At 41.4% G+C, this 24,190-nt stretch overlaps 1 protein-coding gene across 1 annotated transcript in view; it reads left to right on the plus strand.

Annotated features, from left to right (window-relative positions):
- The window catches only part of LOC132816921 (ferroxidase HEPHL1-like), a 139,121-nt gene that overhangs the window by 36,164 nt on the left and 78,767 nt on the right, over window positions 1–24,190 (plus strand). Inside the window, exons 4-6 of the mRNA XM_060826946.1 lie at window positions 2,165–2,344; window positions 12,137–12,391; window positions 17,374–17,542. Of these exons, the coding sequence (XP_060682929.1) occupies window positions 2,165–2,344; window positions 12,137–12,391; window positions 17,374–17,542 (604 nt within the window). The remainder of the gene's footprint in view (window positions 1–2,164; window positions 2,345–12,136; window positions 12,392–17,373; window positions 17,543–24,190) is intronic.

Genomic DNA, 24,190 nt, shown 5'->3' on the forward strand with positions numbered 1-24,190 from the left:
CAGAGGAGATTTACCAGGATGTTACCTGGTCTGGAGGGAAGGTCTTATGAGGAAAGGCTGAGAGACTTGAACCTGTTGTCATTGGCAATAAGGAGGTTTAGAGGGGATTTGATAGAGACAGTCAAGATGATCAGAAGATTAGATAGGGTAGACAGTGAAAGTCTTTTTCCTAGGATGGTGACGTCAGCATGTATGAGGGGGCATAACTACAAATTGAGGGGTGATAGATTTAAGACAGATGTCAGAGGCAGGTTCTTTACGCAGAGAGTGGTAAGGGCGTGGAATGCCCTACCTGCTAATGTAGTCAACTCAGCCACATTAGGGAGATTTAAACAATCCTTAGATAAGCACATGGATGATTTTGGGATAGTGTAGGGGGATGAGCTGAGAATAGTTGACAGGTCGGCGCGACATCGAGGGCTGAAGGGTCTGTTTCTGTGCTGCATTGTTCTATGTTCTAATTCCCTCACTTACAACCAAAAGATAGTGTGGATGTAGATTCAGTAGCTGTCTAGAGAGAGAGAGACCTTGGAATGTCACATTTGATGATGTGCTAAGAAAGATGCAATGGCTGGAATTAAAAGCGAGGATTGCAATGCAAACTGAATTGTAATCTCCTTGGAGAAAGGACAGTAATCTGGCTGAGAGACATGTTTTGTGGCTTCCCTTTCAAGAATAGACAAAGGACTAAAAGCCAGTTCAACACTGGTTTGTGTGTGCTGTTGGAAGAAGCTGTGCTGGAGAACCAAAATAATCAAGTGTCAGTGATCTGAGGTACATCTGTGTACTAGCATAGATTTAAGCAGTAGTGTGAATCATATGGAATCATAGAATCCCTGCAGTGTGGAAACTGGCCATTCAGCCCAACAAGTCCACATTGACTCTCTGAAGACAATCGCACCCAGACTCGCCCTCCTACCCTATCCCTGCATTTTCCATGGCTGATTCACCTAACCCACACATCCCTAGACACTATGGGCAATTTAGCATGGCCATTACACCCAACATGCACATCCTTGGACTTCAGGAGGAAATTGGAGCACCCAGAGGAAATCCATGCAGACATGTGGAGAATGTGCAAAATCCACACAAACAGTTGCCCAAGGCTGGGTCCTTCACGCTGTGAGGCAGCAGTGCTAACCACTGAGCCACTGTCCTATCTTGTGCTGTGAAGGTCAGAGTCAAAGATCCATCCACTAGCCATTCCTGTATTGTAGGTAAATAGTGTGCTCATTCTGAATGCTAGAAGGTGGTTGGTCAGGCAGCTAGTTCAAAGGAAACAAGACAAAGAAGGAGCTTTGACAAAGGGTCAGTTAGGCTCGAAACGTCAGCTGTTTTCTCTCCTTACAGATGCTGCCAGACCTGCTGAGATTTTCTAGCATTTTTTCTTTTGGTTTTTTTAAGACAATGAAGGATTCTCTTGCTCCAGGTGCTGCTAACCAGCCACCATCGAAAGGAAGCAAGACAAAGGCACTTCAATTAACCTGCAAAAACTTGAATCTGGAAATCATCTATTTCAGCCATCATCTACTTTTCACGACCAAACTATACAGATTGATCTGTTTATCTTTAGTTGGGTTCAGTTTGTATTTCTAATCTGTGTGCATGTATATTTCATTTTTTTCTTCTTGACTTTAGTAACTATTCAAGTAATTCTTTGTTAACTCAACAAAATCTGGTTAAGTTGTTCCTTTTTATAAATTAAGTTCATTTGGCCTCGGAGAAAGGTATCTATGAAAGAGGATATTCTTTGTATATTAATCTTGTTGTGACCAATTGGGGAAGCAATTGGATTAAAATATGGAGAGCCAGTTCATCCTTCTTCTGGGAGCTCAACAATTTGGGGATATCTCATCTGAAATGAATACATGAATAGGACGAGATAGAAGGATATGGATTCTGTAAGTAAAGACAGTTTTAGTAAGGAAGGGCAAAATGTGTCAAGACAGGCTTGGAGGGCTGAAGGACCTGTTCCTGTGTTATGTTGTTTATTCTTTGAAACCATAATGATGGGGGAACCTTTCACATGGTTTGGTCATAAAATAGATGATAAGAGTTTGATATTCTAAATGAAGGCTCACACATATTTTTAGCCACGTGAATGTACAAAATACAAATTTCCTAAAATCAGACTGAGTTCCTTGTTTTATTTCAATGTTTACAGGAAGTTTGGATGATGTGACACTGAAACGTAAAGATGTTGACCAGGACTTTGTCATGATGTTCAGTGTTGTGGATGAAAATCTGAGTTGGTATTTAGATGATAATATAAATAAATACTGCACCCTGCCATCTGCAGTTGACAAAGATGATGAAGCTTTTCAGGAAAGTAACAAAATGCATTGTAAGTATTTTTACGTGAGTTTTTTGCAACTTTATAATTTCAGTCACTGATAATCCCTGCAGCCCACCATGTCTGCACTAACAGTCAACCCAGGTCTCTGGCATTGTGAGGCATTAGTGCTAACTACTGGGATAATGTTATACATCAGGGAATTACTGGAACACATATGTAAGTGTGAATGTCACGATGATCTCTGAATTGAAAGTTTACTGATGCCTTAGATATTGATTTGCAACAAAAAGAAATTTGGCAATGTGGGGCAAAATACATTAATGTATGTAGAATGTACTGCCATTAGTGGGCTAAAGAGCATTCTTTTGTCATATTGTTTGATAGTGAATTTCACCTCAGCACAGGGCCTCAGGCTTCAATGTTATCATTTTATGTATGGTCTCTTCTCTGACTGCATATAACCTGAATTATGGTTCTCTTATTTTCTGTCACATCCATCTAACCTGAAATTCCAATGTCTTCAATGACATTAATTTGTCTATTTTAGTTTTTATCCATGTTCATTACCATTAGCTCCTTTCAGGCCCTTCTCAGTTTTTTTCTGTTGCTGTCCCTCCCCGTCGTGAAATTATATTATTTTTCTATAATATGATCCTGCAGGATGTGGGCACATTTACAACATTTAAAAGACACATAGATAAGTATAAAAATGGGAAAGATGTGGAGGGTTATGGGCTAGGAGCAGGCAGGTGGGACTAGTTTAGTTTGGGATTATATTGGACCAAAGGATCTGTTTCCAGCTGTTTGACTTGATGACACTATGTTCTTAATTCCTGATGAAGGGCTTATGCTCGAAACGTCGAATTCTCTATTCCTGAGATGCTGCCTGGCCTGCTGTGCTTTGACCAGCAACACATTTGCAGCTGTGATTTCCAGCATCTGCAGACCTCATTTTTTACTCTTAACCATCACTACTCACCTTCCTCATGCATAACCTTGAGCTCATCCAAAGTTCTGCTACCAATATCCAGCATTCCCTCTAACTAGGTAGCTGCTTGGAGATCTGCATATGCCGAGCGGCATGCCGACATATTGACTTCTGCTTCTGGAAGCTGCTGCAGTGCATAGGCTTTGGAGATGTGCGTAGCAGAAAAAAATAATTAGAAGGAGATGCTGCCCATATTCTAACTCACACCATGTTTCACTGGTCTGTCACCTACATTGGCTTGTAGTTTAGCAACTCCCCAATTTTAAAATCCTCATTTTTTGCATTCTATTTCCTCTATGGAGGTGCTCCTCCCTAACTGTGTATTCTCAGGCCTATAACCGTGTCCAATCCTCCACTTGGTCCGTCTATCCAACATTCCTTATACCCCAGAATTGGAGGCAGTTCATTCAGTCACCTATGCTCTCAGATGTGAAATGCCCTTCCTAAACATCTTTGCATACCTACCACCTGTCCCTTTTAAGCTGCATGTCAAAACTATCTCTGAGATGTTTTGTCTACATGCCCACTTATTAGGTCAGTGTCAATTTTGTCTTATGGTCCTATGAATTACCTTGGGCTGTTTTGCATAGGAACAGGAGTTGGCCATTCTGCCCATTGCGTGTGCCACACCATCAATACATCTGTGGCTGATAGAGCATACTGATAGAGTCTTTTACTGACCTCAACTTCATAATACTATATGCCACTGGTAGTCAGAAATCTGTCAATCTCTCACTTTGTTAGTACTCAAAGTATGAGCTTCTATAACCCTCTGGGATAGAAAGTTTGAAGAATTCACACCCTTTGAGTAAAAAGATTCTTCTCATCTCAGACCTAAGTGGCATTTCCTTTATTTTTAGGTTGTGTGTCCTGGTTCTAGCTTCCCCCAATCAGGGAAACCATCTTATCTCTGTTTGGTCTGTCCCTTTCAACTATTGTATAAGTTTCAAAGAGGTCACCTCTCATTCTTTGAAACTCTGGGAATACAAGCCTGGTTTTCCCAATTTACCTTTGTTTCATTTCATGTATTGCAATAATATTTATCCTGAGGTAATTCCTCCAAACAGCTTGCTGCACCTGCATGTTAGTCTACAGTGACTGATGTACAAAGAAACCTAGGTCTCCTTGTCAATCTATACTTTCCAACCTAATACCATTTAAATAATTCTCTGCACATTGGTTTTGCCTTCCAAGAAGAATCACCTCACATTTTTCCATTTTAGTTTCCAGTTAATTTTCTTTTCCAATTGTAATTTCTTGCCCATTTCCTAAACCTAGATAACAAGTGTTCAGAGCCAGCATATTCCTGTTAGTGCCGGCAGGACTAGGGAACACTATATAACTTCAAATATTGAGGCTCTCGTCAAGAAAAACGCAGAGACATGTTCTAGATATAGGCAGCTGGGATCAAATAAATCCCTCTTGAGAAAAGGGGGTATAAGATTACACTTAATTGGAAATCAGGAGGACAAAATGTTACATGAGTTAGCTTTTGCTGATAAGGTAAATGAGACTCCAAATAAATTTTACAAGCATGTTATTGGAAAAAGTGTAACTAAGGAGAGAATAGGGCTCTCTAATGATCCCAGTGAGGCAATTTATGTGTGGAGCCACATGAGATGGACGAGGTCCTAAATGAATATTTCTCGTAATTATTCACTGTGGAGAAAGAAGTGGATGTTAGAGTACTCAGAAATAAATAATAATGTCTTGAAAAGAATTTGCATTACAGAAAATGAGGTTCTGGAGGATTTAAAACTATAAGATAGGTGTGTTCCTGATCACATGTATCCCAAGACATTGTAGGAAGCTAGGGAAGAAATTGCAAGGCGCCCAGTGAGATATTTGTTTCATCAATGGCAATTGGGCACATAAGTACCAGAAGACTGGGGAGTGGCTAATATTATGCCATTATTTAAGACAGGCTGAAAGGAAAAGCCAGGAAACTATAGACTGGTGAGCCTGACATCAGTGATGTATAAATTATTAGAGGGGATTCTGAGAGATAGGATCTGTGTGCCTTTGGAAAAGCAAGGACTAATTAGAGGTAGTCAGCATGGGCGTGGGAAATCGCGTCTCACAAATTTGAACTTTGAAGAGGTAACCAAGAAGATAGATGAGATCAAAGCAATGTTGTGGTTCTGCTCGCCGAGCTGGAAGTTTTTGCTGCAAACGTTTCGTTCCCTGGCTAGGGAACATCATCAGTGCTGTTGGAGCCTCGTATGAAGCGCTGCTTTGATGTTTCTTCCGGTATTTATATTGGTTTGTTCTTGCCGCTTCCGGGTGTCAGTTTCAGCTGCAGTGATTTGTATGTGGAGTCCAGGTCGATGTGTCTGTTGATGGATGTTCTTGCCGTTTCCGGGTGTCAGTTTCAGCTGTAGTGGTTTGTATAAGGTGTCCAGGTCAATGTGTCTGTTGATGGAGTTTGGGGATGAATGCCATGCTTCTAGGAATTCTCTGGCTGTTCTCTGTCTGGCTTGTCCTATGATAGTGATGTTTTCCCAGTCAAATTCATGTTGCTGGTTGTCTGAGTGTATGGCTACTAGAGATAGCTGGTCGTGTCGTTTTGTGGCTAGCTGATGTTCATGGATGCAGATTGTTAGCTGTCTTCCTGTTTGTCCTATATAGTGTTTTGTGCAGTCCTTGCATGGTATTTTGTAAACTACGTTAGTTTGGCTCATGCTGGGTATTGGGTCCTTTGTTCTAGTGAGTTGTTGTCTGAGCGTGGATGTTGGCTTGTGTGCTGTTATGAGTCCTAAGGGTCGCAGTAGTCTGGCTGTCAGTTCTGAGACGCTCCTGACGTACGGTAGAGTGGCTAGTCCTTTTGGTTGTGGCATGTCCTCGTTCCTCGGTCTATCTCTTAGGCATCTGGTGATAAAGTTGCGTGGGTATCCGTTTTTGGCGAATACCTTGTATAGATGTTCCTCTTCCTCTTTTCGCAGTTCTGGTGTACTGCAGTGTGTTGTGGCCCTTTTGAATAGTGTTCTGATGCAGCTTCGTTTGTGTGTGTTGGGGTGGTTACTTTCATAGTTTAAGACTTGGTCTGTGTGTGTTGGTTTCCTGTGTACCCTTGTGGTGAATTCTCCGTTGGGTGTTCTCTCTACTAACACGTCTAGGAATGGGAGTTGGCTATCCTTTTCCTCTTCTCGTGTGAATCGGATTCCTGTGAGTGTGGCGTTGATGATTCGGTGTGTTTTTTCTATATCTGTGTTTTTGATGATTACAAAGGTGTCACCAACATATCTGATCCAGAGTTTGGGTTGGATTTGTGGTATGGCTGTATGTTCTAACCTTTGCATAACTGCCTCTGCTATGAGTCCCGCGATTGGTGATCCCATGGGTGTTCCGTTGATTTGTTCGTATATCTGATTGTTGAATGTAAAGTGTGTGGTGAGGCACAGGTCCAGTAGTTTAAGTATGCCGTCCTTGTTGATAGGTTCGGCCTCCTGTGTTCTGTTATGTATGTCCAATAGGTTGGCTATTGTTTCTCTGGCTAGGGTTTTGTCAATTGAAGTGAACAGTGCCGTCACGTCGAATGATACCATGGTTTCTTCTTTGTCTATGTGTGTATTCCTGATGACGTCCAAGAATTCCTGTGTTGATTGTATGGAGTGTTTGGATCCGCTGACTAGGTGTTTCAGTTTTTGTTGTAGTTCTTTGGCCAGTTTGTATGCTGGTGTCCCTGGTAGTGATACTATGGGTCTGAGTGGGATGTCTGCGAAAAGAGGAAGAGGAACATCTATACAAGGTATTCGCCAAAAACGGATACCCACGCAACTTTATCACCAGATGCCTAAGAGATAGACCGAGGAACGCGGACATGCCACAACCAAAAGGACTAGCCACTCTACCATACGTCAGGAGCGTCTCAGAACTGACAGCCAGACTACTGCGACCCTTAGGACTCATAACAGCACACAAGCCAACATCCACGCTCAGACAACAACTCACTAGAACAAAGGACCCAATACCCAGCATGAGCCAAACTAACGTAGTTTACAAAATACCACGCAAGGACTGCACAAAACACTATATAGGACAAACAGGAAGACAGCTAACAATCCGCATCCATGAACATCAGCTAGCCACAAAACGACACGACCAGCTATCTCTAGTAGCCATACACTCAGACAACCAGCAACATGGATTTGACTGGGAAAACACCACTATCATAGGACAAGCCAGACAGAGAACAGCCAGAGAATTCCTAGAAGCATGGCATTCATCCCCAAACTCCATCAACAGACACATTGACCTGGACACCTTATACAAACCACTACAGCTGAAACTGACACCCGGAAACGTCAAGAACATCCAGCAACAGACACATCGACCTGGACCCCACATACAAATCACTGCAGCTGAAACTGACACCCGGAAGCGGCAAGAACAAACCAATATAAATACCAGAAGAAACATCAAAGCAGCGCTTCACACGAGGCTCCAACAGCACTGATGATGTTCCCTAGCCAGGGAACGAAACGTTTGCAGCAAAAACTTCCAGCTCGGCGAGCAGAACCACAACAACGGATACCCGAGCTACAAATCTTCAATCAGATTTTAATCAAAGCAATAGATGTTCTCTACATGGACTTTAGGAAGGCCTTTGACAAGGTATTTATTGGTAAACTGGTTAGGAAGGTGAAGTCACATGAGACTCAGTGAGAGCTAGCCAATTGGATACAAAATTGGCTTGACAGTAGGAGTCAGATGGTAGTGGTGAAGGGTTGTTTTTCAGACTGAAGGTCAGTGACCAGCAGTGTATCACAAGAATCAGTGCTAGGTCCACTGTTGTTTCACATTTATACAAACAACCTGGATTAGAATATAGGAGGCATGGCTAGTAAATTTGTGGATGACACCAAAATTGGTGGTATAGTAGACAGTGAAGAGGGTTAACGACGGGTATGGTGGGATCTTGATTAACTGGACCAGTGGGCCAAGAAATAGCAGATAGAATTTAAATCAGATAAATGTGAGATGTTGCATTTTGGTAAGACAAACCAGGGTCACACCATTAATGGTAGGGCTCTGGGGAGTGTTGTTGAGCAGTGAGACCTTGTGATGCAGGTACAAGGTTCCTTGAAAGTGCTGTCAGAAGTAGACAGGTAGGTGAAGAAGATATTGCCACATTTGCTTCCAATGGTCAGAACATTGAACACAGGAGTTCGGAAATAATGTTACAGCTGTACAAGCTATTGGTAAGGCATACAATTCTGATCACCCTGTTGTAGGAAGGATGATATTAAACTGAAAAGGATGCAAAAAAGATTTATAAGTTTGTTGTACAGGGACTTATTTTCCCTGGAGCGTAGATGAATGAGGGTTGACCTCATAAAGGTTTATAAAGTCATGACCAGCATAGATAAAATGAATAGCCAAGGTCTTTTCCCCTGAACTCAAAACTAGAGGGTATAGGTTTAATTTGAGAGGGGAAGATATATAAGGGACCTGAGGGGCAAAATTTTCTCACAGATGGTGGTGCGTATATAAAATGAGCTTCCAGAAGAAATAGTAGAAGCGGATACAATTACAGCATTTAAAAGACATTTGGGACAGATACATGGATAGGAAAGTTTAGAGGGATATAGACCAAACAGAGGCAAATGGGATTAGTTCAGTGTAGGAAACCTGATTGACATAGACAAGTTGGGCTGAAAAATCTGTTTCCGAACTGTGTACCTCTGACTCTGACTCTGCCAAATCCTACTGAAGTTGTTATACTTCTTCCTCACAATACGCATTTCCACTTTGCTTTGTATCATTTGCAAATTTGGGAATATGTATTTGTTTCCCACTTTCAAATCATTCATATGTATTGGGAACAGCTGGTGCCCTAATTCTATTTCTACTAATATCCCACTAGTTGCAAGAGAATGACCCATTTATTCTTGCTCTGTTTTCTGTCTGTTAGCTAATCATTAATCCATACCCGTGTATTATATTCAGTGCCACGTGCTTTAATTTTTCGAACCAGCCTTCTGGAAGCACTTTATCAAAATCCTTCTGAAAATTTAAGTATACTATGTCCATTTACTCTTCTCTATTAGTTTTTTAAGTAATCTGTTCAGGAAAAACTCCAAGTTCATCAAACATGATTTCCCATTCAAAAATCCATGCTGACTATGCCAATCAGATCATTATCCATTTAGTCTATGTCTAACCCATTCTTTATAATAGTTCCTAGAATTTTCTCTTCTACTGACATAAGACTAGCAGGTCTATAGTTTCTTATGTTTTCTCTCGCTCCCTTCCTAATCTGCAATAATCTTTCCAGAATATATAGAATTTTGGAAGATAATTACCAATGGCTATTGTCACTTCCTTCAGCATGCTAAGATAAAGACTATCAGGTCCTAGGGATTTATCAACTTCTAGTCCCATTAATTTCTCCAGTGCAATCTTCTTGCTAATGCCACTTTTCTTCAACACAATTACATTAAAGAGCTATATAAATGCAAATTGTTATTATTTTTACTGTATTGCCACAATCCCATGACTACATTTGGCCCATATCCCTCTAAAACTTTCATGTACATATCCAAATATCTTTTAAATGTTGTAATTGTACCTCTATCCACTACTTCAGTTCTGAGGGAGAGTCACTTGACCTAGAATATTAACTCTGATTTTTCTGTACAGATGCTGCCAAACTGACTGAGCTTGTCCAGCAATTTCTATTTTTGTTTCTGATTTACAGCATCTGCAGTACAATTTTCTCTTCCTCTGGCAGTTCATTCCACACATGAACCATTCTCTGTGCACAAATTTGGCCTCGTATTCTTTTTAAAACTTTCTCCTCTCTCCTTAAAAATATACCCCTGGGTTTTGAACCCCTCCCACCCAAAGGAAAATACACTTTCTATTCAACCTATCTATGCCCCTCATGATTTTCTAAACCTCTTTTAGGTCACCCCATAACCTCCAATGTTCCAGTGAAAAATGTCCCTGTCTATTTTCATAACTGAAACCCACTATTCCCAGCAACATTCTGGTACATCTTTTCTGAACCCTACTTCCAATAGCAAGGTAACAATAACTGCAAACAGTCCTCCAGTGTCACCAATGTTTGTATAACCGCAACATCATCCTGACTCCTATAGTCAAAGCTCTGAGCAATGAATGCAAGCATACTAAGCGCCTTCTTAACCACCTTGACTACTTGTGATGCAAATTTCAAAAAATTAAATACATGAAACCCTAAATCTGTCTGTTTTATAACACTGCCCAGGACTGTCCCATTAACTGTATAAGTCCTGTGCTTGTTTGTTTTACCAAAATGCAATACTTGCATTTATCCAATTTAATCCAAATTATCAAAATTAATTGGGTGACTCAGTAGTTAGCACTGCTGCCTTACAGCACCAGGGTCCCAGGTTCAATTCCAGCCTTAGGCGACTCTCTGTGCGGAGTTTGCACATTCTCCCCGTGTCTGCGTGGGTTTCCTCTGGGTGCTCCAGTTTTCTTCCACAATCCATAGATGTACAGGTCAGATGAATTGGTCATGCTAAATTGTCCATAGTATTAGGTGCATTAGTCAGGGGTAAAGAAAAGGTAGGGGAATAGGTCTGGGTAGGTTACTCTACGGAGGGTTGGTGTGGACTTATTGGGCCAAATAGCCTATTTTCATACTATAGGGAATCTGACCTAATTAAATCAGGAATGAGGCCTCATTCCTGATGAAGGGAATCTAATCTAAACTGCCATCTGCCAGCAGTGGTTAGCACTGCTGCCTCACAGCGCCAGAGACCTGGGTTCAATTCCCGACTCAGGCGACCGACTGTGTGGAGTTTGCACATTCTCCCCGTGTCTGTTTGGGTTTCCTCCGGGTGTTCTGGTTTCCTCCCACAGTCCAAAGATGTGCAGGTTAGGTGAATTGGCCAGGATAAATTGTCCGTAGTGTTAGGTAAAAGGGGTAAATGTAGGGGTATGGGTGGGTTGCGCTTCGGCGGGTCGGTGTGGACTTGTTGGGCCGAAGGGCCTGTTTCCACATTGTAAGTAATCTAATCTAAACTCCTCAGTCCATTGACTCAATTGATCAAGATCTCTTTGTAGTGTTACATAATCTTCTTCACTGTCCACTTTGCCACCAATTTTGATGTCTTCCACAAACTTAGTAACCATGCCTCGTATATTCTCATCCAAGTTATTTATATAAATGACAAAGGTTGACAGTAATGATCATTGTGGAATACTGCTGGTCACAGCCTCCAGTTCAAATGATGATCCACCACCCTCTTGTCTCCTAAAATCAAGCCAATTTTGTACCAGCAAGGAGGCAAGCTCACTCTGAATCCCCTGTGATTTAACTTTACTAATTAGTCTACCGTGCAGAACCTTGTCGAAGGCATCACTAAAGTCCATCCACACAATGTCTACCACTCTGCCCTCATTAACCTTTTAGCCTACTTCCTCAAAAACGCAAGCTTGTGAGACATGATTTCTCTCATACAAAACCATGATGACTATTCCTAATCAGCCTTTGCCTCTCCAAATACAAGTAAATCCTGTCCTTCAGAATCACTTCAACAACTTATCCTCCATCGATATCAGGCTTGCAGGTCCACAGTTCTCAGGATTCTACTTAAAGCATTTCTTAAACAAAGACATAACATTAGGCATCCTCCAGTCCTCCAGCACCTGAATCATTGTTGCAAATGATGCAAATATTTCTGCTAGTGGCCTGCAGTTTTTTTTCCCTAACTTCCCACAACTTTCTAAGATACAGTTAATCAGGCCCCAGAGATTTATCTATGTTTTATATTTTCTAAGACCTCCAGCAATTTGTGTTTGATGTTTAAATCTTTTTTCTTTACAAAGCTTCATTTAAACTTTCTCTTTTGATTCCTCAGCTATCAATGGTTTTCTTTTTGGAAATTTGCCTGGGCTGAACATGTGCCGTGGCCAGTCTATTTCTTGGCATTTGTTTTCAATAGGAAATGAAGTTGATATTCATTCAGCATACTTCCATGGCCAGACTCTCATTAACAAAGGTCATAAAGTGGATGTCATTAGTCTTTTTCCAGCTACATTTGTCACAGTACAAATGGTTTCTAGGAATGTTGGAAAATGGCTGTTAAGCTGCCAAGTGAATGACCATATTAAAGGTGAGAAATTGAGTTACTGACTTTATTTACTAGGAAAGCTAAAGAGGATTTGTTGGTCGAGAGAGATTTTTTAAAGTTATGTTTGATCAAAATGTAACAGAGATGGTCAGTTGGTTATTTTGCCAAATCCTGGCCTCAGGTTTAACTCAAGCTTGGGGAGCTTGAACATCAGGACTTTCATGATTCTGTGGTGTGTATCACTTATCATTTTTTCATCTGAGGCTGAATCCACCACCTTTGCACTCAGATAATAAGGAGAGGGATTGGTACCAAAATTGGCAGCCTGCCACTAAGATGTAAGTAAATAGTAATCAGTTCAATGGTTTCTAATTGGGTTGAACTGAACCTTTACAAACTCAATGTTACCTTGCTCATGCCATACTATGCCATGCTGAAATCAAACCTGGGTCCTGGGCACCGAGGCAGTAGTGCTAACCACTGAGCCGTTGTCCTTCTAGGTGGCAGAGACTGAGAGTTTAGAAATTGCTGTTGAAGGGGCCTTGGTGGGTTTCTGTAGGGTATCTTGTGTGTAGTGCACACTATTACTACTGAGCATTGGTGGTAGACGGAGTCAATGTTTATATTGCTGAATGATGTGCTGATTGAATAGGCTGTTTTATCCTGGATGGTGTCAATCTTTTTGAATGTTGTTGGAGTCAGGTCCATCAGTCAAGTGTGGAATATTGTATGACACTCTTGATTTGTGCAGTGTAAGTTTTGAAGAACAGGCTTTGCTAAGTTAGGAGGTGACTTACCCACCTCAGAATTTCCTGTTTCTATTTTTCTCATATTTTTCTCAGACAGCATGGAAACAGACCCTCCAGTCCAACCAGTCCATGCCAAATATAATCCCAAGATAAGCTAGTCCCACCTGCCTGCTCTTGGCCCATATTCCTCCAAATCTTACCTATTCATGTACTTATCCAAATGTATTTCAATCATAGTTGTACCCACATCCATCACTTCCTTAGCAAGTTCATTCCATACGTGAACCACCCTCTCTGTAAAACAATTGCCCCCATGTCTTTTTTAAATCTCTCTCCTCTCACCTTAAGAATGTGCCCCTAGTCTTGAAATACTTCATCCTTGAAAAAAGCAACTACTATTAAATTCATACACATCATGATTTTATAAACTTCTATAAGGTCGCCTCTGAACCTTCTATGTTCCAGTGAAAAAAGTCCCAGCCTATCCAGTCTTTCTTTATAACCCAAACCTTCTATATGTGGTGACATCATGTAAATCTCCTCTGAACCCTCTCCAGTTTATCAATATCCTTCCTATAACTGGGCAATCAGAACTAGACACAATATTCCAGAATACCCTGTACAACCTCAACATAACTTCCAACTCCTGTACTCAAAGGACTGAGGAATAAAGGCAAGTATGCCAAATGCCTTTTTAACCATCCTGTCTATATGTGAGGCAAACTTCAAAGAATTATGGACCTGCACACCTAGGTCCCTCTGTTTTACAACACTACCCAATGCCCCACCCTTGTTTGTTGTGATAAAATGCAAATACCTGCATTTATCCAAACTTGCATGGCATGCTTCAGATATAGAGACCAAAATTGTGTGGTGAACTGTCAGCTGCCAGTGATTTTCCCCAAATTAGGCAATTATTTTTTGGAGGGCAGGAGTGCCATCCAGTTGACGAAGCTTCCCATCTGCGTTTTCAGATTAGTGAGTGTGAAGGCCCTTCCATTTTGAAACCTTTCTCTCGAATAGTTTGAATTTTAAATTGAAAATATCCTTTGGTGCTGAAGCTCCATTGAAGAGGGAGAATCCTTTCACAGCAGAGCATGTGGCTGAAAGTAAGCAAGTAAGGAGACCCACCACATCCCCCAAAACAATGTGGTCCTTCCTCCCCCACTCTCTACCATGGTGAAAGCTGCTTCCAGGCGACTGGGTTAATAATGGAATATTTGCATACTCAGAGGTTGACTTGAGAGTTGCAGTCAGCCCCTATCAGTTTTGGCCTCAAGAGACCTTTAAGCAGCCTCAATATGTATTACCCGCCAATAGCAACCCCCACTTTTCATTCCGTCTCTGGAGAAAAGGTCCAGGAGTTGGATAATGCTAGGAAACAGAGTGAAATAACTGCACAGAGTCTGGTATCCTATCACAAGTCACCTTTTGCAACACACTGGCTGGGGCCAGCCAGCTCAGAGTCAGTTGCCTTAACTGAGGAGATTCTAATGTCCTGGTTATATATTTTTAAAAACTGTAAACTGTACAAAATACCAAACAATCCAAGATAACAGTCAACAAAGTGGACAACAACTCACAGGGGAATGGGGACAGCAAAACCAAATCTGAAACCTCACTGTACAATTAGTTAACAAACCAGTCAACAATTGAAAAGGAAATGCAGACAGTAACCAAACCCTAAATCCCACCATAACTTGCTAAAGGGAAAACATTAGACAAAGGTACATACAAAAATGATCCATACAAGCAAACCGGGAAAACAACAATATATGTGACACGGGCACCTCTGGCAAACCGGCCCAGCCTGGCCTGCCCACCTTCCAGCCACTCAAGACAATACACACCTTGCTTGTCTTGGTTATAGAACATAGAAAAGTACAGCCCAGAACAGGCCCTTTGATCCATGATGTTGTGCTGAGGTTTAATCCTAATGTAAAATATGGTAACTTAACCTATGCACCTCTCAACTCACTGCTATCCATGTGCATGTCCAGCGGTCACTTAAATGTCTCCAATAACTCTGCTTCCACCACCACAGCTGGCAATGCATTCCATGCATTCACAACTCTCTACATAAAGAATTTACCTCTGACATCTCCTTTATACCTTCCTCCTAATATCTTCAAACAGTGACTCCTCATACCAGTCAATCCTGCCCTGGGAAAAAGTCTCTGGCTATTGACTCTAACTATTCCATTCATTACCTTGTATACCTCGATCAGGTCTCCTCTCTTCTTTCTTCTCTCCAGTGAGAAAAGTCCAAGCTTATTCAACCATTCTCCATAAGGCAAGCCAGGCAGCATCCTAGTAAACCTTATTTCCACCCTCTCCAAAGCCGCCGAATCTTTCCTATAATAGGGCAACCAGAACTGGACACAATATTCCAAGTGTGGGTCTCACCAGGGACTTGTAGAGCTGTAGCAAAACCTTGCGGCTCTTAAACTCGATTCCCCTATTAATAAAAGCTAAAACACCATATGCTTTCTGAACAACCCTATCCACTTGGGTGACAACTTTAAGGATCCCTCTGTTCCTCCACACTGCCAAGAATCCTATCTTTAATCCTATATTCAGCATTCAAGTTCAACCTTCCAAAATGCATCACTTCGCATTTATCCAAGTTGAACTCCATCTGCCATTTCTCAGCCCAGTTCTGCATCCTGTTTATGTCACGCTGCAGCCTGCAGTATACTATCAATGCCACCTCCAGCCTTTGTGTCATCAGCAAATCTATTAACCAACCCCTCAACCTCCTCATCCAAGTCATTTATAAAAACTGCAAAGAGCAGAGGCCCAAGAACAGAGCCCTGCGGGACCCCACTCAACACTGACCTCCAGGCAGAATACTTTCCATCTACAACCACTCTCTGCCTTCTGTCAGCCAGCCAATTCTGAATCCAGATAGCCAAATCTCCCTGTATCCCATACTTCCTGACTTGATGAATGTGCCTACTATGGGGAACCTTATTAAATGCCTTGCTGAAGTACAGCAGTAGTGCTTATTTCTCCCTAACAACCATGTCATGTGTGAGCAAGTGCAGGACACAGTGCAGAAAATGTCATTCGTATTTCACTACTAGGAAGAAAAAAATACCCAAGTGACTAGTGACAAGCAGTGCCCCTTTTGTCTTGGTTATATTTTTCCTTTTTTTCCTTTCTCGGAGCCAGTTCCCTGAACTGAGGAGATTCTAAATCCCTGTTTGTATAATTTTTTTCCCTTTAAACCCACACACTACCACCAAACAGTGGTAGTGCTTATTTTTCCCTAGTACTCATGTCATGTGTGTGCAGGTACGGGACACAGTGAAGAAACATAGAGTGCAGAAAGATTTATTCATATTCCACTACTAGGAAGAAAAAATGCCCAAGTAGCCAGTGACAGGCAGTGCCCCTTTTGTCATGGTTATATATGTCTCCCCATCCCGAGAACTAACTTTTCCCCGCAGTAACAATGGTTGTGGCCAGCCAGCTCGGAGTCATTTTCCTTAACTGAAGTGATTCCAGATCTCCTGTTTTTTTATTATTATAAACCCTATACTACTGCCAAACTGCAGTATTTATTTATTATCTAGCACCCATATCAGGTATGCACAGGTACGGGACACAGTGAAAAAATGAATACAAAAAACTTTATTAATATTCCACCAGCAGGAAGTAAGGAAACACCCGAGTGGCCAGTGACAAGCAGTGCCCCTTTTGTCTTAGTTTTTTATATTTCTTTTCTTTTTTTCCCCCGAGGAAATTCTAAATCTCCTGTTTTTTTTAAGAAGGCAAATGTCTCCCAGTCCAAAGAACTAACTTTTCACCACAGTACACTGGCTGTGGCCAGCCAGCTCAGAGTCACTCTCCTGAACTGAGATTCTGACTCCCCTTTGTTTGGATATATTTTTTGTAAACCCTACACGACTGCCGAACAGCAGTAGTGCTTATTTTTTTCTGTCTTGGTTATACTGATCTGCCAGGGCTTTCCTTAATTGTACCTGATTGACAATCCCAATCAAATATCCTGTAGTCAACAAGATTCAACTGGTTTCAATCACTACACAACAATGTGCATCCTGTGCCTGGCCAAGGTATGACAGATTTGCTCCTGACCCTTCAGTCAGGGAGGGGGAATGTTGCCTTTTCACTGATGCTGCCTGAGAAGCGGTGTATTTCTGGCTTTATAGCATCAGGGTGCAGCTTCTAGAGAAGAAAAGGATTGCCAATATAATTTCTTTTATTGAATCTTTGTGCCCTTTTAACATTTAAGTTTTCTTTATTCTCTAGCTGGTATGCAAGCATTGTTTGTTGTGCAGGAATGTGGGCACCATTATTCAGAAACCACACTTACTGGTAAAGAAAGAAACTACTTCATTGCAGCTGAAATAGACCAGTGGAAATATGGTCCAACAAACAAGAATTTATTTAATGGTCAGCCACTAGATGCAGAAGGAAGGTAATTTTAAAATTAATTGATCTGTAATATTGGTTAAATGTGTATATGTTCTTTCAAATCTTCTGGACATACCATTTCATGCATGCAGCTGATTTATGAACAAGCGTATTTAAAAAGTGGCAAAGAGACAGGCCAATTAGGGAGTTAACAAGTGGCTAAAGGGCTGGTATGGGAAAGGACTTGCTTTTTCACAGGGCAATTCCACCAGTGCTGATATAGGAAGGAGCTGTACCAATGGATGAGATTCCACCCACCTGCAAATGGCCAGCTTCCTAGTGGAAAAGGCAAGTACAGAGCTGGCAAAGACTTAGAGTCTGTAGGACTGGCAGTTATTGAAAAGAAATGAAACCAGCTTAAACTTACTTAAATGAGATTGGAAAGGAGAGCATGGAGCAAACTGAAGGGAGGATACAAATATTCAGAGAATAAATATAGCTAAACAGTGGAAGTGTTTTTTAAAAAAAATCTTAAAAATAAGACATCGGAGTAGAAGCAAGACCATCTGGCCCATTGAGTCCACTCTGCCATTTAATCATGGCTGATGAATGTTTCAATTCCACTTACCTGCACTCTCCCCATGGCCCATAATTCCTTGTGAAAATAAGAGTTGCTTCTAAAAATGAGTTAAGCAGTCTGGGACACAAGGTGAAAAATTTAAAACTGGGGAACTGGTGGCAGTAATATATTTCAGAAGTCAGCTGTAGTCAGGGTTTTTGAGAGAGAGAACTGCAAATCAAATATTGTGGGGTATCATATTTAAAAAGCCACTGTAGGAAAAGGAGGAGGTGGATTAGCTGCACTTAACAGGGCTAATATAATGAGAGTGGAAAAATAAAATAATGCAGCCATTAGTACAACAGAAATAGAATCCATTTATATAGAGATGTGTCATGGAATCCTAGAGGCTCAATCACACTGTGAGAGATGGTGTATCCATAGTGTATCCAGCATGAGCAGAACCAATGTACAAAATCCCAAGCAAGGACTGCACAAAACACTACATAGGACAAACAGGAAGACAGCTAATGATCCACATCCATGAACACCAACTAGCCACGAAACGACATGACCAGCTATCCTTGGTTGCCACACACGTAGATGACAAGCAACATGAATTCGACTGGGACAACGCTACTATTCTAGAACAAGCCAAACAGAGAACAGCCAGGGAATTCCCAGAGGCATGGCACTCATCCACAGATTCAATCAATCAGCACATCAACCTGGACCCAATAAACCGGCCACTGCAGCGGACAGCTGGAACTGACAACTGGAAGCGGCAGATACAAATCATTATAAATGCCAAAGGAAACATCACAGAAGCGCTTCACAGGAGGTTCCCAAGCACTGAGGATGTCACCGAGACAGGGGACGAAACGTCTGCAGCACAAATTCCCAGCTCAGCGAACAGAACGACAATAACGAGCACTCAAGCTACAAATCTTCTCCCAAACTTTGAATGGTCTATAATGCACCAAATGATAGGCAGAGGAAATGATTATGAATGAATTAGACACCTATTCATGGAAGATTTAAAATACCAGTAAATTAGTTGGCCATACGAGGTAGCTAAACAGCATAAGGGAATAAACATTTCTGCAATGTGTGCAGGATTCCATTCTAACCCTGTGCATACAAGCCCAAAAAGGGAAGATCCACAGGTGGGTATGGTAATAGGGAATGAATTGGAGTAGATTAAAGAAAGACATGGGGGAATATTGAGGCAATAGTGACTATAAATATATTAAAGTTTGGGATAATAATTAATAAAGACTTGAGAATGATAAAGACCATGATACTTTATTGGAGAAAAACTGGTAAGTTCTTAAAGGAGATATTGGATAAAGCAATATCAGAAAACAATGGTGTCAAATCACAGGAGAAAATGATTAAAATATATTCACCAAAATACAATAAAGTTATATTTTGCTAAAATCAAGAATAACCTAAATATAGTACCATAAGATGCCATAAATGATGATAACAACTTGAGGAAAAAATTGAAGAGGAGAAAAGTGGCATTTACTGAGTGCAGCATTACAAAAGAGATTCGGAGAGAACTCATTAAAATTAAGAATGCAAAAAGGAAATATACGCTTAAAATTTCAAAGGGCCCATAAGTAAAATAGATATTTTAAGTTACGCAGAAACATAGATATTGAAACTTCCTTTTTGTTTTTGTGTATAAACTACCAAAAGGTTGGAAATTGATATAATACTCACCTTGATATTATGAATGACTGAGAGCTTTGAGAGAGTAACAAGGCAATCTGTTTTAAAGGGAATGTTGAGTTGCTGTTTTGCCTTGGCTGTCATTTTGAATCTGGGTTTCCCTGTGATTCATGACTCCTCTGAAGAACTCCATTAAAGTAGCAGGGGAGGATTTTAAACGCTCCTCCTCACAAGCTGACAATGGCAGTAGTGTTGACTAGTTACCTACAGCATTTTCCTGCATGAGCCAAATTGCTGGACATAGAATTGGGATTGGGAATTCAGACATAATTTTTTAAAGGCCTTCTGGCTTGGCTGCACAAAATTCCAGACCAGCGGGGAGAACAATACCAGAAGTGATCAATATAAAATAGTCACCAAGAAATCAAATTGGAAATTTAAGAAGAAACTTTGCCCAGAGAATACTGAGAATGTGGAACTGGCTACTGCAGGTGGTAGCTAAGGCAAATAGTATAGGTGCATTTGTTGGGAAGTTTAATGGGCATAGTGGAGGGAAGAAAGTTGAAGATTCTGCTGATTGCAAGGGCAGGGACTTAAATCATGAGGCCTAGTCCTGCTCCTGCTCCTGGTTAGAGATCCACCCCGACTGAAGCACAGGAGGTCCCAGTTATTAATCTCTGCATTCTCTCTCAGACCATGCTAATGATAAAATTGCCTTAGGGCTGCGCTCTCATTATGTAGAGACAAAGTGGGACAACTGATAGCAGTTTAACCTGAGCATTACCACCCCTGAGGGGAGGGGTTAGGGTAGGAGAGTCCTTCCTGGTAACCTCAGCCAGTGTGGAAATTGAACCTACATTATTGACATCACTTGCATCAGAAAGCAGCCATCCAACCAACTGAACTAACCAATCAAGACCCTGATAGATGGGTATAGAATCATAGAACCCCTACACTGTGGAAACAGACCCTTTGGACCAACATGTCTACACTGACCCACCAAAGAGTATTCCATTCAGACCCACTCCCCTACCCTATTACTCTACAGCTCCCACTGACTAATGCACCTAACCTACACACCCCTGAACACTATGGGCAATTTAGCATAACCCATTCACCTAGCCTGCACATCTTTGGACTATGGGAGGAAACGCGGAGGAAGCCCGTGCAGACACAGGTGGTATGTGCAATTACCACATGGTCACCTGAATCGGAAATCAAACCTGGGTCCCTGGCACTGAGAGGTAGTAGTGCCAACCACTGAGCCACTAAGCTACTTAAAGGGCTGTAGAAAGTCACTTAAGAATAAAGAAAAAAGAGCAAAGAAAATTTACAGCCCAGGAAAAGGGCCTTTGACCCTCCAAACCTGAACCGATCCAAATGCACTGTCTAAACCTGTCGGTCAATTCCTAAGCATCTGTACCCCTCTGCTCCCCACCTACTCATGCATCTGTCCAGACGTATCTTAACTGAATCCACCATGCCTGCCTCTACCACCTCTGCTGGCAATGCGTTCCAGATGCCCACCACCCTCTGTGTAAAGTACTTGCCATGTGTATTCCCCTTAAACTTTCCACTTCTCACCTTGAAAGCATGACCTCTCGTTATGGAATCCTTCACCCTGGGAAAAAGCTTCTCTATACCTTCATGATTTTGTAAATCTCAATCAGGTCCCCCCCCCCAATCTCCTTTTTTCTAATGAAAATAAACCTAACTTACTCAACCTGTCTTCATAGCTAGCACCTTCCATACCAGGCAACATCCTCTTATACTTTCTCTGCACCCTCTCCAAAGCATCCACATCCGTTTGGTAATGTGGTGACCAGAACTGTACCCAATATTCTAAATGTGGCTGAACCAACATCCTGTACAATTTTAACATGACTTGCCAGCTCTTCTACTCAGTACCCCGTCCAGTAAAGGCAAGCATACTATATGCCTTCTTGACCACCCCTGTGCACCAACCTTCAGGGTACAATGGACCTGCACTCCCAGATCTCTGTGCCTATCAACTTTTCCCAAGGCTCTTCCATTCATTGTATAATTCGCTTTAGAATTAGTCTTACCTAAATGTATCACCTCACATTTGTCTGGATTGAAATCCATCTGCCACTTTTCCACCCAACTCTCCAGCCTATCTATATCCTCCTGTATTCTTTGACAGTCCCTTCTGCTTTCAGCTACTCCACCAATCTTCATGTCATCTGTAAACTTGCTGATCGTACCAACAGTGCCCTCTTCCAGATCATTTAGGTATATTACAAACAGTGGCCCCAACACTGACCCCTGTGGAACACCACTGGTCACCTTTCTCCATTTCAAGAAAATCCCTTCAACTACTACTCTCTGTCTCCTGTTGCTCAACCAGTTCTTTATCCACCTAGCTAGAACACCCTGCACACCATGTGATTTCACTTTTTCCATTAGTTTACCAGGGGGAACCTTATCAAACGCCTTACTAAAGTCCATGTATGTGACATCAACAGCTCTTCCTTCATCTATCAACTTGGTTACTTCCTCGAAGAATTCTATTAAGTTAGTTAATCCCCTTCATAAAACCATGTTGCCTATCACTGATAAGCCCATTCTTTTCTAAACATAAATAGATCCTATCCCTCAGTACCCTCTCCAGCAACTTTCCCACCACTGACGTCAGGCTCACTTGTCTGTAGTTACCTGGAACATCCCTACTACCGTTCTTGTACAGGGGGGCAACATGAGCAACTTTCCAGCCCTCTGGCACCTCACCTGTATTTAAGGATGCCACAGAGATATCTGTCAGGGCCCTCGCTATTTCCTCTCACTTCCCTCAGCAACCTGGGATAGATCCCATCCGGTCCTGGAGATTTGTCAACCTCAATAACCTGTAGCCTGCCCAACACATCTTCCCTACTTCTGTCAACATGATCCAGACTAATCAAACTTCTATCTCTAATCTCAAGATTCATCATGTTCCTCTTGCCAGTGAACACTGAACACTAAGTTGAGCATAAATAGACACTTTGAGCAAAATGTCTTATTTTCTTACAGCTTACAAACTTTATGCAGTCTTTGTGTTACAATAAAAAGGTAACCAATAGTAACATTTGTGTTTATTTTATTTCATTTGCAGTGACCAGATGCATAAATTGTAAAAATAAAGGGTGGTTCTCCCCCACTCACCAAAAAAAAGCTTTTGTCTAGTGTTGTCAATGAAGATCAATAGGTTCATGAATAAAGGTGAAATGCATCTTATTTCTACTGCACATAACGGTTAAAGGTTATGCCTCACTAATTTGATTGAGATTTTTGAGGCGATAACAAAGATGATTGAGTGAAAAGTGGTTGATGTTGTTTATATGGACTTCAGTAAAGCCTTTGGCAAGGTTCCTCGTGGCAAACAGATACAAACAGCGAAGTCAGGTAGCCAGCTATCTGATGAAAGAGCAGCAGTCCAAAAGCTTATATTTCCAAATAAACACGTGGGACCATAGCCTGGTGTTGTGATTTTTTTTAAACTTTGTCCACCCTAGTCCAACACCGGCACCTCCACATCTTCGTCATGAGAGACCGAGTGTAATGGTGGAACGAGTGGAAGATTGTGACTAGTGGTATTCTACAGGGATCAGTGCTGGGCCCTCTGCTGTTTGTGGTTTACATAAATAATTTGCAGGAAAACATGGCTGGCCTAATTAGTAAGTTTTCAGATGATATCAAGAATGGTGGAATTGTGGATAGTGAGGAGGATTGTCAGAGGATACAGCAGGATGTAGATCAGTTGGAGGTGTGGGCAAAAAAATGGCAGATGGAGTTTATTCTGGACAAATGGATTATGTAAGGTGAAGTATAGATGGAAATTATACAGTGAATGGCTGTGACGATGTTGTCACTTTAAAAGCATTATTTTGTCCTTGCTGTTTTTAAAGAAAGTTAATAAAGGCAGAGGTACCAAAATGTCTAGTTCAATAATGGAAGGGGAGTGGCCAGTTCTCCCAGTTCTGGTTTTTTCTAGTTTGACTTAGTTGTAGCAGTCACAAGTAGTGTGAGTCCAGGGGAGTTGCAAACTTCAGTACAGAACTCCTGACTTTCTTCTGAGACCTCCTCTTTATGCTGCTCGCTTCTGCCTGGAAGTTTGTGTTTTGCCAAGAAGTGTGTTTAAGAGGTGTGACTGTGTTGTAGCAGTCAATTAGTAATAGTTACTGTATTGGGTTGCTTAAGTTATTCTAAATTCCACTTTTTTTCCTTCATGTTTCAACTGTAGTGTTTAAATTCTGTTTTGCTTAAAGTGAATGGTTTGACTAGCTACATCACACCTGTAATATCTACTTCATATCTGCCTTTAAAATACAAAAATGTTAGAGTGTAGGCTACCTTCTTAAAATATTTGGAGGGGTTCTGGCCTCGTTCATAATAGACTGGGGGCTCTTGTTGGGATTCTTTCTACAATTCGGCTTTGGGTTTAGGATTGTTAGACTCAAAGGTGATGAGTGGTTGGTA

This window comes from Hemiscyllium ocellatum, chromosome 6, assembly GCF_020745735.1.
Source record: "Hemiscyllium ocellatum isolate sHemOce1 chromosome 6, sHemOce1.pat.X.cur, whole genome shotgun sequence".
Taxonomy (NCBI): domain Eukaryota; kingdom Metazoa; phylum Chordata; class Chondrichthyes; order Orectolobiformes; family Hemiscylliidae; genus Hemiscyllium; species Hemiscyllium ocellatum.